Source organism: Vombatus ursinus, unplaced genomic scaffold (assembly GCF_900497805.2).
Source record: "Vombatus ursinus unplaced genomic scaffold, bare-nosed wombat genome assembly UNPS02014841.1, whole genome shotgun sequence".
NCBI classification, from domain to species: domain Eukaryota; kingdom Metazoa; phylum Chordata; class Mammalia; order Diprotodontia; family Vombatidae; genus Vombatus; species Vombatus ursinus.
The window spans coordinates 32,455,030-32,472,099 of record NW_020954619.1 but is presented as its reverse complement, the minus strand read 5'-3'; the positions used below and the strand labels follow the sequence as shown (position 1 = coordinate 32,472,099).

At 34.9% G+C, this 17,070-nt stretch overlaps 1 protein-coding gene across 2 annotated transcripts in view; it reads right to left on the bottom strand.

Annotated features, from left to right (window-relative positions):
• The window catches only part of TDRP (testis development related protein), a 55,919-nt gene that overhangs the window by 16,915 nt on the left and 21,934 nt on the right, over window positions 1–17,070 (bottom strand). For both annotated transcript variants that reach the window (XM_027840241.1, XM_027840242.1), the window contains exon 3: window positions 10,151–10,210. In XM_027840241.1, the coding sequence (XP_027696042.1) occupies window positions 10,151–10,210 (60 nt within the window). The remainder of the gene's footprint in view (window positions 1–10,150; window positions 10,211–17,070) is intronic.

Genomic DNA, 17,070 nt, shown 5'->3' with positions numbered 1-17,070 from the left:
CCTGTTAACAACATCTGAGGAAACCTACGCTTTATTCAAATTTTCACTAAGTTTTACTCTGAGAGCAAAAAGAAAAACCAAAAAGAGAAAATGTCTCTTTGGGTCAAGTCAACAGGATCAAATCCAGCCTGTGTGAGACCAGAAGTCTAGACAGGAAGGGAATATGGGACATAGGAGACATTAGAAATGATCTGACAACCTCTAGAAATATTCTATTATTTCCTTTAGAATTAAAAATGTTAACCACTATATCAATGCATCTGTTATTGTATTTTGCTGACCTGCTTTCTCCCCTACTCCCTTTTTTTCCCTTTATTATAAGGATAGCTTTCTGGGAGGGTTTTTGATGGGAAATGGAAGTGATATAAAAATAAAAGATATCAGTGTCTTGTTCTTTTCAAATAAGACAGTTCATCTCGCATCTCTGAATATTTTCACTGGCTATGCCCCCTGCCTGAAATGCTTTCCCTCCTCATTTCTGCTTTCTGGTCTCAGTCAAAGTCTCAGCCAAAATCTCACCTTCTACAGGAGGCCTTCACTGTTATTTCCAAATTATCCTATATCTATTTACATCTATAGATATAGCGTTTTTATACATAACTACTTGTGCATTTTGTCTCTCCCATTAGATTGGGTTTTTTTTGAGGCATTTGGGGTTAAGCAACTTGCCCAGGTTCACAAAGCTAGTAAGTGTCTGAGGCCATATTTGAACTCAGGTCCTCCTAACTCCAGGGTCAATGCTCTATTCACTGTGCTACCTAGCTGTCCCTTCTCCCATTAGATTGTGAGCAATTTGAGAGCAGGAACTATCTTTTACCTTATGTGTATCCCTAGCACTTAGCACGTTGTCTGATAGCGTTTAATAAATGTTTACTGACTAAGGCAAAAAAAAACTAAAATATTAAATGATATAGAAGCATAAAAACCTATAGAGATAAATTTGAAATATTTCATATAAAATTAATTCATTATAATCTAAAAATTATGTGCCTACATAAGGAGTTTTATCTTTTTATACTTTTCCAAATACCTGTAGATTCTGGAAATGGAAATGGAACATGGCAAGTAAATGTTCCCTCCCTCCCTAAAGATGGGTAAAAGGGAGAAACTGAAAGGGAAGGAGGGAAATGACTGAATTTTTTTTTTATCTAAGCCCCTCATTTTATTTTATTTTTGCTTTTTGGTGAGGCAATTGGGTTTAAGTGACTTGCCCTGGGTCACACAGCTAGTAAGCGTCAAGTGCTTGAGGTAGGATTTGAACTCATGTCTTCCTGACTCCAAGGCCAGAGCTGTATACCCTAAGCCCCTCATTTTACAGATGAACACAAGTCCAAGAAAGTTATTTTATTTGCTGTAAAACAATTTTACTTATTGGGCCTAAAGTCATACAGTGAGTTACTGGCAGAAGTCAGACTTATACCAAGGTCTTTAGCTTTCAATACAGCACACTTTTTTCACTGTGCAAAGGCAAAAGATCTGAGGAAAAATGAGAACTGTATCTCTGGTTGTAGTCTGAACAAATTTAAGCACAATAGGAAGATACATAGGATAGCTAGGGCGAGGATGATCTGAATTTTCAATTTAGTTCATCTAGCATTTAAGCACCTGTTTGCTAGATCCTGAGCCAGATACTGAGGATATAAAGATGAAACTGAAATAGTCTGTCCTCAAAACAAGATCACATTCTCACATTTTACTGCAAGTAAATAACATATACATGGATGAGTAAATGCAAAGTAATTTAAAGGTATCTTTAAAGGAGGTAGTAGTTGAGCTACTCTTGAAGGGAATTACAGTATTCTAAGAGGTAAACTGATTGGGGAGAACACTGCTGACATACACAAAAGCATGGAGGTGAGAGACTATGGGGAAATAGCAAACAGGACAATTTGGCTAGAGTACATAAAAAGTTACATGAGATCATTCTGGAAAAAGATTGTTAAAAGGGTTAAATGCCAGAATAGTTTGAACTTTATCTGAGAAGAAAAGAGACATTGAAGCTTCTTAAGCAAGGGAGTAACATGGTCAGACCCATGCTTTAAGAATATCACTTTGACAGTTCTGTGAAAACTGGATTTGAAAGGGAGAGGACTAGAGGGTAGGGATACAAATTGTGAAAATTCATCTGAAAGCCTGTATTAGGTGATGCTGAAAGAAATCCAAATAATAATAGCTCACAATCATTTACTACTCTGGCTTTTCTCACTTAAGCTGAGATATAAAGATATTAGCAAATTCTTAATTAGGGTCATGTTCTGAATTTACACTTTTAACTCAGAGCATCAACTTACTTGAAGAGCAATGGTGTTCACTGCCAAGAAATGCCACCAAAGGTTTAGATTCTTCAATTTTGCAAGTAAATATGAATTGTACTGTATTAATATTTACCAAAAGGGCACCCAGTGTCAACAAATATTTTTTACAAAATGACAGCTCTAGGTTATTAGGCCAAATCCTTCATAAGAGAATTACAAAAATATTCCCAAATAATGAATTTGCTAAGAGCTATTACACGAGTCTAAATTTTAAGTCTATGATTACTTACACACATAATCTTTCAGGGATTTAAAAATAATTAAGCTAGCAAAATTTCCATTTGGCACACAAAATAGATCATTCTCTCCTATTCTAAGTCCTTAGGGTCTAGTATCCTGAAATTTTGTCCAGAATATTCCAAAGATACTTAAAAAAGAGATTATTTGTCATATCTATCCCTCCCCAAACATTTTTCCCAAGCTCTAATAACTTACTTTCCAAGTTAGTCTTCTTCCAGGACTTTTCTGCAAATAATTATATGTAATAATTGAAAGTATTAGAATATTTGAAGATATAGTAATGTCTGAAGTTCCTGGAACATCTATTTAAAGCATCTTACTTCTCTGAAATATCAAAAAGTATCTCCAAGGAAGCTCAATACAAAAATTACTGCCTCAAATCTATACGGCAAATCTACCTCCTAGTATGAGACCAAAGATGTAGTACATTTGTTTCAAAGAAATGGGGAAGGGCAGAGTCAAGATGGCAGAGTGATAAGAATACAGAGAGATCTTCTCCACAAACACTTTTTAACAGATCTAGAAAAGGCATGAGGTTGAATCCTGATGGAGAAATGAAGCAAAAATCACAGTAAGTCCTTTGGACACTGGGAATGGGGTAAAGCCAGAAGGATGCTATACAAAAAGTACTTCAGCTCCCAGGGAATGGCTGTGCACCAGGGCAAGAAGAAGTCTCAGACTCATATTGGGGTACCCCCGACCCACAATGGAGCACTATGACAGGTAAAGATGCCAAATTATAGTTCTGTTGCCCACTATCAAACAAGGATAAATTGCTTAACATTAATATATAGGGAGATGATACATGTGTCCCCTCTATTATTCTCAGACCTCTTATAGAAGGAATCTAATTAGCCAAGGCCTAGGAGTGGTTCTGTTATGTCTTGGTGATCTCAAGGAAAAAAATAAAAAGAGAGAGAAGAAAAGGAACATGCTGGGGGTACAAAAGGGGGAAAGGGAAAGGAAGGTTAACTCACATAATTAGAGTGTACAAGTAGACATCTATACAAGGAGGAAAGAGTCAGGGAGGCATGGCTGACACTTGAACCACACTTTCATCTGAGCTGGTCAAAATATGGAAGAAAATGCAAACACATATCTGGGTACACTCAACAGTGAAATATGAGGGAAAGGGGAGAAGGGAAGCTAGCAGGAGAATAGATTAAGGGAAGGATTAGTCCTAAACATAATAAATTCTAAAAATATATTAAAATATTTATAATTCTTTTTGAGGTGGCAAAGAATGGGAATCTGGAGTAGTAACCACAAATCTGGGAATGAATGAACAAGTTATGATATATAAATATGATGGTATACTATTGTGCTGAACTCTCATCAGCATAATGACCAACCAGAGGACTAATGATGAAACATGCTACCCACCTCCTAATACAGAGATGAAGGACTCAGAATGAAGAATGAGACAAATATTTTTTTAAGACATGGCCAAAGTGGAAATTTGTTTTAATTGCCTATACATGGTAATGGATATTGTTTTTCTTGTATTCTCAATGGGGTGGGGGGGGGGGAGGTGAGAAGGTTGGATCTTGGCTGATTAAAACAAAATATTGAAAAAAGAAAATAAAACTTTGGAACTCTGCTCAAATACAATGACCAAGAACAATTCCTGAGAAGTAATGATAAAAAATGCTGCCCACCCCCTGACAGAGAGGTGATGGACTTGGCTCGGGATTCAGAGCACAGATTGAGATATATTCTTTTTTAACATGGCCAATGAGAAATTGTGTTTTGCTTTAACATATGCATGCTTGTAACAGGTGTTTTGTTTTGCTTGCTTTCTGAATGCTGGGGTGGAGGGAGTGAGGGGATAGAAGGGGGAGGAGAAAGGAACTTAGAGAGAAAGAAGGTTGATCTTTGAAAACAAAATGATAGAGCTTAAATGCAAGACTATAATGGATGTTGCATAGTTAAAAAATTTAGTAAAATTCAAAAGAAAAAAAAAAGATGACTGTTCCTGAACTGCCTTCATAGCAGTACTCATCCTATGTATATATAGGAGACATGATAGAGACCTTGAATAATCTGTAAGACAGTAACAGTGAAATGTCAGTCAAATCAATGGATCCTGCACAGAAATATATATGTTTTAAACTTTAACTCTGGATACATTAAGATAACTTTTAAATTATGCAACAATATGAAACTAATTTATAAAATGAAAGAGGAGCTGTTATCTTTTTTCCTAATAGCTGTCTGAATTTATCTCTTTCTATGGAGCCTTAATCTTAGTTATTACACAATTTCTATGATTTAGATATGGTGGATTCAAATCCCAGCTCTATTGTGACCTTCACACAAATCACTTCCCTTTTCTGGGCCTCAGTTTCCTATGCTGTAAAATGATGGGGTTGGATTTGATGACCTCTAAGGTTTCTCCTAGCTCTAAATCTTTGATCCTACCCTTGTAAAATTGAAAAATGGGAACAGAGAGTAACATTAACTTCTCACTGAATTTATAAGGGCAACAAAAGCTACCTAAAAAGCTGGCAGATGGCACACAATGCTGATTATATCAAGGCTGATCAAAGTAATGCAAGGGCCTTTATATGCTTCCCTGCCTCATTCCTCCATCTGATAAAAACACTACTATTTACTGTGGAATAAAGCTATATTGAAATTCCAGAAGCACACAGTGAACCAATATATAATACAATGGACCTAGCCATTTACTTAATTAGATTTAGAATTGGAACAAAGTTGGGAACCAGGGCAACTTCTACCTTGCTTCTTCATTATCCCTGAGTACTAACATACAGTAAAACCAGTGTTCTAAATTGTAATATTGGCATTATGCACTAAGTTCTGCAAAGATCGCTTACATTCAGGTTGAAGAACAATTTATGCCACAAGTCAATTTTAAAAATTTAACATCCTGTACAGATTTTTTTCCCATGAAAAAACTCAGGATTTGGGAATCTTCAAATGACCTTCAAACTACTTGGAAAAGGACAATGAGAATGTTATGTGAAGTCACTTAGAAAATATAAATATAAGTTACTAACACATTATTATTAATATACACATAAAATTCATGTAAACCTAAGGAAAAACATCTTTGTGTATGCACAGAAGTACATTATACCTCAGGTATTTGTTCATTATAATTTTCATTAATATCTAATCACTTTATGCACTAGGTAACTTTTTTCTTTTAAATACTACTAGTTGATCTAATTACAATTACTTTAATTATTCCCACTGAGGAAAGTGAACAAAAATGTGCATGATTCAAAACTAACTTATATTGTACAATACAGATTTAATAATCCAATGATTTACTTCAGGCATCCACAATAACTTGTTAAAGTCAAATCTTTCTAGTAAGGCAGGTGGAAATAACTGTACTTCAAAACCCACAGACCTTCATTTGTTTCCAGGGCTAAGGAGTTCCTAGCTGTGTGACTGTAGGCAAATCACTTACCCCTTCTACGCCTCCATTTCCTCATCTGTAAAATAATACTCTTACAACACCTATCCCAGATGCAGTAAGGAAAGTAGTTAGTAAACTTTAAGAGATTATATAAATAAATGTACAATTAATATTACCCATTTCACCTAAGAATCCAGTAACTCCCCTAAGACCATGTCCAAGCCCAAATCCGCAACCCTCCCTCATCCCCTCCCACCACAAACACTCTCAATCTGATACAAAGCATGGTTGTGAGCACTCTGGAGATTTGTTTGAAAGTTTTCATTTCAAAGGTCCTGAAATCAGCAAAGTAAGGAGAAATAAGTGTCAATCAAACAAGTAGCTCGGGCTGATAAGGCTGAAAAGAAGATTCAAAAAAATAGATTGAAAAATTAAAAAAAAAAAATAATTCAGAAGCCCAGAGAATAGAAACAACATTAAGCACTCTCATCCAGGAGCATTTCTAAAATAAAGAATACAAAACTTCTACCAATGATGACCAAAATAAACAAGCTTCCAGTTTGTTTGTTTGTTTTTTTTTTTTTAGACAATTAGGGTTACATGACTTGCCAAAGGTCACATAGCTAATAAGTGTCAAGTGTTTGGTCTGAGGCCAAATTTGAACTCAGGTCCTCCTGACTTCCAGTGCTCTATCCACTGCGCCACCTAGCTGCCCCTAAAGTTTTTGGGGTTTATTTATTTTTTTTTTTTGGCGAGGCATTGGGGTTAAATGACTTGCCCAGGGTCACACAGCTAGTGAGTGTTATGTGTCTGAGGCTGGATTTGAGCTCAGGTCCTCCTGACTCCAAGGCCGGTGCTCTATCCACTGCGCCATCTAGCTGCCCAAGCTTCCAGTTTTATAATCAGTTTTGTAGTTAGTCTTCTTAAAAACAAAGAAAAAATATTATTTTGTACAAAAAGTATATTATAGTTTTGTTTTCTCTTTCTGGCAGTTCCTCCAATTGGTTCTAATTCTTACTTAGAACATCACTAATGTGAAAATATGTTTAACAGGAATGTATATGTATAGCCTATATCAGATTGTGCACCATTTTGGGGAGGGAGGGGGAGAAAAATCTAAAACTCAAAAGCTTATGGAAGTGATTGTTGATAAATCAAAATAATTTTTTAAAAAAAAGGCTCTTCCAACAAAAACAAAACAAAAAATATAACATAAACAAGTTTACAGGGAAGGAAAAGGAAAAAAGTACATGGTTTTGAAAGAAAGATATGTGGAACTTAATAGAACAGCTTATTATTCTGAGTAAAAGAAAAGTCTTTCAAGTAAATACTGACAAACTTTAGGAATCTTTCTGAATCACTAATTACTATATCATGTTTCAGATAAGGACTATAACAAACACTGAGATTTTCTGTACATTTTCTACCATCCCTAGCTTTCAAACTAGAAATCAGGATATTAATTTTATATTCCTTATTTTAGAGCAAAGAAAAAAAAGTCACATCATATTAGCAAGTATGATTAAAAAAAAGTCAAACTACATCCTATGACTTATAATAGCAGGAAAAATTCTACATGTAGAATTCTTCTAATGCTAAAAAAAAAAGTTCCTTTCAAAGAGATGGACTACACCTAAATTATAGTGTAATTATGAAATTTCAAAAGTGAAAAAAATGTATGACTAGTACATGACAATTTCTAAAAATATGATTAATCCCTTTGTATTCTGAATTTGTGATAACTCCCTGCTTTTGAACAGGAGCAGGTAGATGGTACAGTGCATACAGCACCAGACCTGGAGTCAGAGGAGCTGAGTTCAAATCCTACCTCAAACACTTACTAACTAGGTGACCCTGGGCAAATCACTTATATCTGATTGCCTCCCCCCCCCCAAAAAAAATAAAGGGGAAAAAAAATTGAAGAACTAGGAGATACACATTTCCTTAAACAGAATATTCACTGGTAAAGTTTTAGAGATATTCCATATTCGTATATTCATTTATATTTATAAATATAAATATATATTCATGTATTTATAAATATAAATATATATTCACATATTTAGATCTTCCATTCACTTGCTAATACCTCATATTTAAGGAATGTTTTCATTCGTATATAAAAGGTAAAAAAAAAAAAAAAACCACTACCTTTTATACTAACTTGAATTGTGTGTTTTGTTAAATTAAAAAAAAAAAGCCTTGGTTCAATATAACATCATGGATTGTTTTTTTAATGTCCAAAGTCATAATTTTATTGAACACAGACAAGAGAATATCTATAAAGGAAAAAGCTGAAAGAGGCTTTAAATGAATGAATATTAATTTAATAGAGGTAAAATAATTAAAAATTCTAAGGACGGGGATCCATTGACCAATAGCTATTATTATTCTATTCCTCCCAAATATTTTTTGATAACCGTAGGTATCCAATTTAAAAGCTAAAATAGTTATAGGAATTAGATAAGATTTCAAGGTTTTCTCCTTTGGAAAGCACTGCTGTGTAATTTGACCAGCATCATCTATTACATTTCTACTGCATTAGTAGTCAAAATGGTAGAATTTTAAGACACAGATATATTCTTGAAAATCCCCTAATCCTAATCTGAGAATCCCTTGTTTCCTTTCAAATCTAGCTCCAGAAACCTTTTAAGACTTTCCTGATCATCCACTACTAATGCTCACTAGCACCCACAATATTACCTTATTATTTTGCATAATTTTATATGTACATGTCTCCCCAATTGACTGTAAGCTCTTTAAAGACAGAGATTGTCACTTTATGTCTTTGTAACCCCATCGATTACTTAGCACAATGCCTGACACAGTAGATACTCAAATACTTCAACAAACATCTGTTAAGTATCTACTATGTATTAGGCACTCTACTAGGTGCTGGGTATACAAAACAAAAAACAATCCCTATGAAGCTTACATTCTAATGGAGAAGACAAGAGTACATACATAAATTTATGCAGCCTGAATATAAAATGAATAATTATAGAAGAAAATGAGGTCCAGGGAATTAGGTGATCCAAATTTTATGACTAGCTCTCCCAATTCAGATTTTAAAACTAGTTTTCCCATTAACTAGAGCTCAAGAGAGCTTAAGACAAGTTACTTGACTAGGATATTTTACTCTTACGTAAAATAAAGAGGCCTGGACAATATCAATAAACCCTATGGACCCCAAAGGCTCTGATACTGCTAAAAAACTACGATTACATTCTAAGGCCTTTACTAAAATAGTAATAACTACATAATAATAATGTATCATTCTTAGATGATGTTTTAAAATCATTCTTAGATTTTGCAAAACGGTTTCCTCATAAAAACTCTGTAACAAAGCATAAGTATTAACTCCAATTTACAGAATAAGAGACAGAGGCTGACAGAGGTTAATTGACTTTGCTGGAGACATGGTGCCAGTAAGCATCCAAGCTGGGATTTGAATCTCTGTCTTGGGTTCAACACCAGGACTCTTTGCACTAAACCACATTGTCTCTCCCTAAACCAAATTGCTGCCATATTCTCTTGTCCTTTGGCAAACATCTACTGATAGATAATGGGCTATATATAAAGACAATATAAAAGAAAAACTATTTTAGAACCAGAAATTCAGACATTATTATTAAAGCAATATTAAACAATGAAGCGAAGAATTGAGACAATTTTCAGCTAATTCAAGTCTTTTTAAAAAAAGAACCACTTCTACTTTACTTTCAGGGAGAAGTTATTTCATTTTTGTTTTAATTGCCCAGAAATTGCTGCAATTTCCTGCTTTACTTTGCATGTGTAAACATAACAAAAACAAAACATTTTGTTAGGGGATTGTCTAGAAGTGAGTAGGAATTTTTGCTTGAACTAGAGCAAATTATTCACCTCTCAGCACTGATTTTATTAATTAGAAAAAATAAGATATTGATTAAGTACATTCACATTTACCTATTACTAGAAACATTAGATGTAGAATGATTACAATGTGTTTTAATACTTGAAAAATATATCTTTTTCCTTCTACTGTACGTTGATTACTGTTTTCTCCATTCACTCTAAATTAAAAAGTGTAAGTAAACTGCTCTATAAACAGAGATAATCAATTTGTCTCAGTATGAGACTGAACTACACTCAAAGTATAATTAAAAATAAAGACCTATATAAGAAACATCATGTGAAAAGGGAAAGCAAATATGCAAATACCTACCTTTGTGGCAAGTTGAGACACGGAGGAGGTAATTTCATCTTGAAGTAACTGGTCCTTGTTCTTAAGAAAAACAAATTTTTTAAAAAGTCAGAAAACTGAATAAAAAATAAATCATTCACCAACTAAAAATATTAAATAAAAACATTTATTAAATCTACTAAACTTAATGATAAGTTCCATCACAATTCCATGGGAAATTCTATTTCTGTAGTAGATATTTGTTTTAATCATGACATTACTAAAAAAGCATAATCTTATAAATTTTTACCCAGGTCTAACTAGTAGGCAATGGATGTGGAATTACACAAATTTCATAAACGTATGCAACTTTTCCATATGTGGTTGGGAAATTTCATTTACTATTAAGATTTAACACCCTTTTATTTTAATACTAACAATCCTTAAACTTAAAAAAAAAAAAATAAAGTAGTACAATGGTCTGAGAGTCAGAATACTTGCCTGAGTTATCACACTCAAGGATATGAATTCCCCCTAACAATAGTTAGCTTCTGACATCAACAGCAAACAAAAGAGAGGTCCAGATACAATACTTGATGTAGTGTCCAGAAAACTAGATTTTAGTCCTACCTCTGATTCTTCTAACTCATTGTGTGACCTTGGGCTAGTCTCTCAACCTTTCTGTATGCTAGCTTCCTCATCTACAAAATGAGGAGGCTGTACTCCTTAATATGTACAAGAAAGGAGAGGCACAACTAGATAGTAGTTGTTCTGAAGATTTAGGGGTTAGAAGAATGCAAATTCAGTAAGAGTTGGCAGCATGATGTGTCAACCAACAAAACTAATACAATTTGGAGCTATATTAGGAGTCATCACCTCCAGGAGCAGGGAGGTAATATTCCCACCGTACTCTGGCTTTATCAGACCTCATGTGAATTACTATGTTCAGTTCTGGATGCCACAGTTTTAATAAGGATATTGAGAAGCTAAAGAATGTAATAGAAAATGGCATCCAAGATAGTAAAACACCTTGCACCCATGTTAAATAAGAATTAGTTGAAGGAATGGGGTATGCTGAACTTGATTAAGAAAAGACTCAGGACTACCTTCAAATCTTTCAAGAGCAGTGATATAGAGAAGAGACTGCTAATGTTCTATTTGGCCGTAGAGGGCAAAACAAGAAGAGTGGCTAGAAATTACAAGAGGTAAATTTAGGCTTGCAGTCAGGAAAAACTTTTAACAATTAGAACAAAAAGTAGAACTGGTTGCCTCCAGAGATGGTGGGCTCCTTACACCTTGTAGGTCTTCAAGCAAAGGCCTGATGACAACTTTTCAGGTATGTTATAGTGGGAATACCTGTGGTGTATGAGCTGAACTCCCAAGCTACTGAAATCCCTTCCAAGTGTCAAATTCTGTGATTCCAAGACTTGATGGTTTATAAAGTCCCTTCAAAAATTAACATCTGATGATACTACAGTTCTTAAGTAATCCCTAGGCCTTGGAATAAACATAGGAATTCACAAAATCAGTTAACAAATGACAAGTGGGTATCCAACCAACAGTAAGTACATAAAGTTATTGATAAAGACTATAAGGAAGTCCAAATGGCAGCCTGTAGAGAGAGATTTTCCCCATTATTAACCAACAGAACTTTATATTCCTCCTTGCACTTCTAATAAAAGAGAAAATATACATTATAGTAAATTATTTTCCTCAATTCCTCATCTGCAAAATGAATGTGTTGGACTAATTGACTAACGTTCTTTTGAGTGTAAATTTATGATCTATGAATTGATAACGGTGCCTTCAATCCGTCCATGACAATCACACATTATACATGGCTTAGGAAGTATCCTGATCTTCTAAACCATCAAGCTATGGAATCACAGAACTTGATACTTGGAAGGGAGTTCAGTAACCATGGAGTTCAGCCTATAGAGCTGAGGCAACATGGGGTGTTCCACAACCAGGAAGAGCTGACAATAGCACCTTCATTCTTTCATCTGTTTTTAGTATGCTGCAATATACTTCAGTTTACATGTACCCAGTTAAATGTATTTGTAGATTATATTATACAGTTTTAACATAATTAATCCTAACAAAAAGGACACGTGGTTTAAAAAGACTCCCACACAGAGAGCATGAGTTGAAGATAATTCTATTAGTGTGAGCACTAAGAACAAGAAAGTGGTAGAGCTGACATTTTTCCTACTCCTAGTATAAGTTCTTCATCAACCATATTATGAAGTAAAAACAACTACAGCTAACAAAGACAGTGACCTGAAATGTACCAGTCAAGTTCAGGACTCCCAAGTAACCCAACAAAGATGAAAAAGTGCCAAAGGAAGAAAAGATTCAATAAAACCAGAGACAAAACAAGCCTGCCTATCCAGGCCAGGACTGCGTAAGGCAATAACCAGAATCCTGCGGTTCATTTTTAGGGTCCTTGAGAGAGACTGAATCCAAGAAAACCGTGGGTCCTGACATGGAGCCACTCAGCAGAGGACAAAGCTAATTTGCAGTAGGTGACTTCACAAGGAGATGGAAGGGCCAAGGAAACTGGCTCTAACTTGAGACCCTCTAGGAAGCTGAAATCAATGCAATCTCTGGTTTGGGAGACCTGAAACCCTGTCACCAAGGGACAAAGATAGCTCCCAGCAGGAGACTGTGAAAGGAGAGAAAAGGACTAAAGCTCCTGGGCAGCCTATGCCTGGAGGACCTCCAGGAGGCCTGAAGCTAAAAAGATTAATGATTAGAAGGAATAAAATTAACTGAGGAGAAGATGAGAGATACAAGGAAGAGACCTGTGCTTATGTCAGTCCAAGATCAGACATAGGTAGAAACAAGGAATTAAGATGGCAGGGAAGGGGACAAGGACTGAACCATTCCATTGTATGAAGACATATACCTAGTGACCCCACCCAAGTATCCAGGAAAGGGTAGAATCTGGCACAGAACCCCAGGAGAAAAAAGGAGAAAAAAAAAAAGAATGGACTGGTCAAAACAACTCCAAGAATGGATGAAAGACCTAAAGGAAGAAATAAAATTATAGATCTTGAGGAAAGGTAAACAGATGGAAACAGAAAGTAGAAAACCCCTCAAAAAGTGGATACATTTGAAAAAATATAATGGAGGAAACAGACCTCAATGATTCAATGAAACATCAAAAAATAATAGAAGAAAGTTAAAAGACTGGAAAATTATAAGCACATGTAAGATATCCACTATAAAAACTTACCTGGAAAACAGGATGAGAAGTAAGTTAAAAATCACCAGGATCTCTGCACTGTGTGATCAAACAAAAAACATGGATACCATATTTCAAAGGAAATAAAAATGTCCAGGACTATTAGAACCCAGAGAGCAAAGAGAAAATTAAAAGAATCCCACTGGTTACTTCTTGAAAAAAACCTCAAACTGAAGAACCCAGAAAAGTCATTACCCCAAATTTTCAGAGTTTCTAGGCTAAAGAAAAATATTGCAAGCAGCTATGGAGTTCAAACACCAAGGAATGACAGGCAAGGAGATCACACAAGACTATAGTGTAATTACAACAAAAAAGGGAAAGTGTGGAATACTCAAAAATACAAGGAAACAAAAGCTTACAAGCAAAAATAATTTATCCCTGCAGAGCTGAACATAATTCTCCAGGGAAAGAAATGGACCCTTAATAGAACAGAAGATTTTGATACATTCTTGATGAAAAGGCTGGACTCAGGTAAAAATCAATCAGTTAACACACATTTATTAAGCACTATGTTTCAAGGAATGTACTAAGCACTGGAAACACAAAGAAAAATGTATTCCCTGCCCTCAAGGAGTATATATAGGGAAGAAATAAAAATAACCAGGTACACGGATGTTTCAAGTAGTTTCAAGGTAACCTGAAAGGAAAAGAATCATTAGCAATCAGGGATGGGGGGGAGGGGGAGTAGGGAGAGACCACAAAAGGTCTGTGAAAGAAGATGGGTTTTGAGATGAATATTGAAAGAAGCCTGAGAAACTAAGAGGCATTAGTGAAGAAGCAGATCACTCCAAGCTTGGTAGGGAGTTAGTGAAAAGGCACTTAAGTAGGAAAGGAAGTATCCTGTTCAAAGAACTGTAAACAGACTAGTGTAGCTGGACTGTAGAGTGTATGGAGTGAAATAAGGTATAAAACTGGAAATGGAGAAAAGGGACAAGTTAGGAAAGGCTTAAAGGACAAACAGAGAAGTTTATATTTGATCCTGGAAGTAAGATAGGGAAGCTATTGGAGCTTATTGGGCAAGTAGGATAAGGTAGGCAGATCTACACTTTAGAAAAATTACCTTTGCAGCTGAATGCAGGATGGATTAGAGTATAGAAGAAACTTGAAGCAGAGGGACCAAAAAGAAGGCTATTGCAGTAGTCCAGGTGAAGTGCTAAGAGCTTGAACTAGCTAGACTTAAGGCCATATAAGTAAAAGAAGGGAATGTATCAAGAGAGATACTGAGGTAGATATTGATTTGGAGACAGAATGGATACATGAGGTGAGAGTGGGGAGTTAAGGATCAACCAGAGATTGCAGGCCTGGGTGACTGGTGGAAGGGTGATACTCTCAATAGTAATAAGGGCATTAGAAATAAGAACTGGGAGGAGGGGGTATAGGAAATATGAATTCTGTTTTGGACATTTTGAGTTTGAGATGCCACAAAACATCCAGTTCAACATGGCCAAGAGGAAATTAGAGATGGATGATTACAGTGCAGCAGAGATACTAAAGCTGAATACATATAGATCTGGAAATTATTTACAAAGGAATAATTCCTGAACCCATGGGAACTGGTAAGATTAGCAAGTAAGATAGTATACAATGACAAGAGAAGGAGGTCAAGACAGAACCTTGGTGGACATCTACAATCAGTGTGCAGGATATGGATTAAGAATCAACAAAGGAGACTGAGAAGAAATGATTGGACAGAAGGAAGGATCAGGGAAGAGTAATGCCACAAAAACCTAGGGAAGAGATAATAATCAACAGTGGCACAGGCTGCAGAGATCAAGGAGGATGAGGGCTAAGAAAAATCCATTAGATTTAGCAATTACTAATTTTAGAGAGGATACTTTCAGTTAAATTATAAAGTCAGAAGTCAGATTGCAGAGTGAGAGAAGTGGAAATACTTGCTTTCTCAACAAGTTTAGCATCCAAAGAGAGGTGAGATATATAACAATAGTGGGGATGTGTCAACCAAGTGAGTGTTTTTTGAGGATGGAGAGAGACATGGGCAGAATATCTGAAATACAATCACAGGAAAAAAAAAACAACCCAGAAAGGTAAAGACAGTTGAACAAACTGTTCAACTTGTTAGTTCTGAAGAAATTAAATTATTATCAAGTACTTACATTCTAATAGACAAATGTCCCTTCAGAAATCTTACTCCCTTCAAGGGTCACAGAGGTAATAAACTCAAGGCCTGGGTGTGGTTCTGTTGTGTTCCTTGGTATTTTTTTTCAATCCATCAATAAACATTTCTTATTAAGCACCTACTATATGCCAGGTACTTACAGTTATGACATTTACTAAAAGCAAGTATCAAAATACAAATAAATTGAACTTGAAATGTTACACCAAGATTTTTTTTAAATAATGAAAGACACAATCATATGGTTCTCACTAAAAACATTAATTTTAGTGAGAGTGAAAATGTACTACTAAAAATTATTTCATCTTCATCTCATTTAAAAATGCATATCTGTGTGCATTTTATAATATACATATTAGCACTATAGTACATTATAGAATATACAAATAAATATGCATTAGGGGTACATGACAAAAAATATTTATTAATGGGGCACACCCTAATCAATGAACCTAAAAGTATCCCTTCCCTCAAAATTGTTTTATTATTCTCTTGTGCTTAGAAACACTGGAAAAGAAATTTAGTTTCAAACCTAAATGCAGAGTTCTTGAAACTGGTAGAAATAGGTGGCTGCTTTAAAGAAAACTGGCTTTATATCCAACATCCTGGAATGCGTATCTAAAAAACTAAAGATGAACCATAATAATCAAGAGTCCTTCAAGTTATTTAAAAAAAAAAAAGAAGAGGTGGGAGGAATCTGATTTCTTTATTAGCATAAAGGTTTGCATAAGTATGTGGGAGAAAGGAATACCCTTATTTTTCAAGGCCACCAGAAACTTTTCTGAAAACATATTATTAGTGGGCAAGGACACAAAGTATCATTTTGATTAAGTTCAGTTTTTGGAAAAAAAAAAATAAAGCATTCTACATATCCCAGTATTCAGTGCGGGGATTAAGGGGTGGGGGAGAAAGACATTAACTTGTGACCAAATCTAAATAATTTTGAGCTTTATCAGGATCTAGAAGATCCATAAAGATTACGTTAAATTTAGGTTAAAGTCAGGTCCTCTTTACCACAATGCCCTCTACTACACTCCAACTTGGAGTTAAAATTTCAAATATTGTATATGTAAGTTTACTAATAAGTACTATAAGTTTGGAAATTTTATCTCTGTACAAAATGACAAAATTATTCTGTAGTAAAACATTTTCCATTAAATATATAGATCATTCTTCAAAATATCTAAGATGAGAAAAAAATGAAATTATATTTCTTTAAAAGAAGACCAGATCGTATTATGACTTACACTATTCTGAAAGAATATAAGATGAAGGACAGAGACTGTTTAGTTTTTGATCTTGTATCCTCAGTGTCTATTTAGCACAATGTCTGCATATGGTAGGCATTTGATAAGTACTTGTTGATTGATTGATGACTTGTGAGAATTAACATTTCTTGAACTGGACTATTTCCATATATTTTTCCAAGTTTCTTTTATAACCACCTTCCTTACCTTATATGTTTGTTTCCAGAAATTAGTTTGCAGGGAGATTATAGATAAATAAAGGTAAAATGCAAATCTGCAGTCAAGACATATAGTACAGAGAAAAGAATACTGATTCTGGAGTCACAGGATCCAG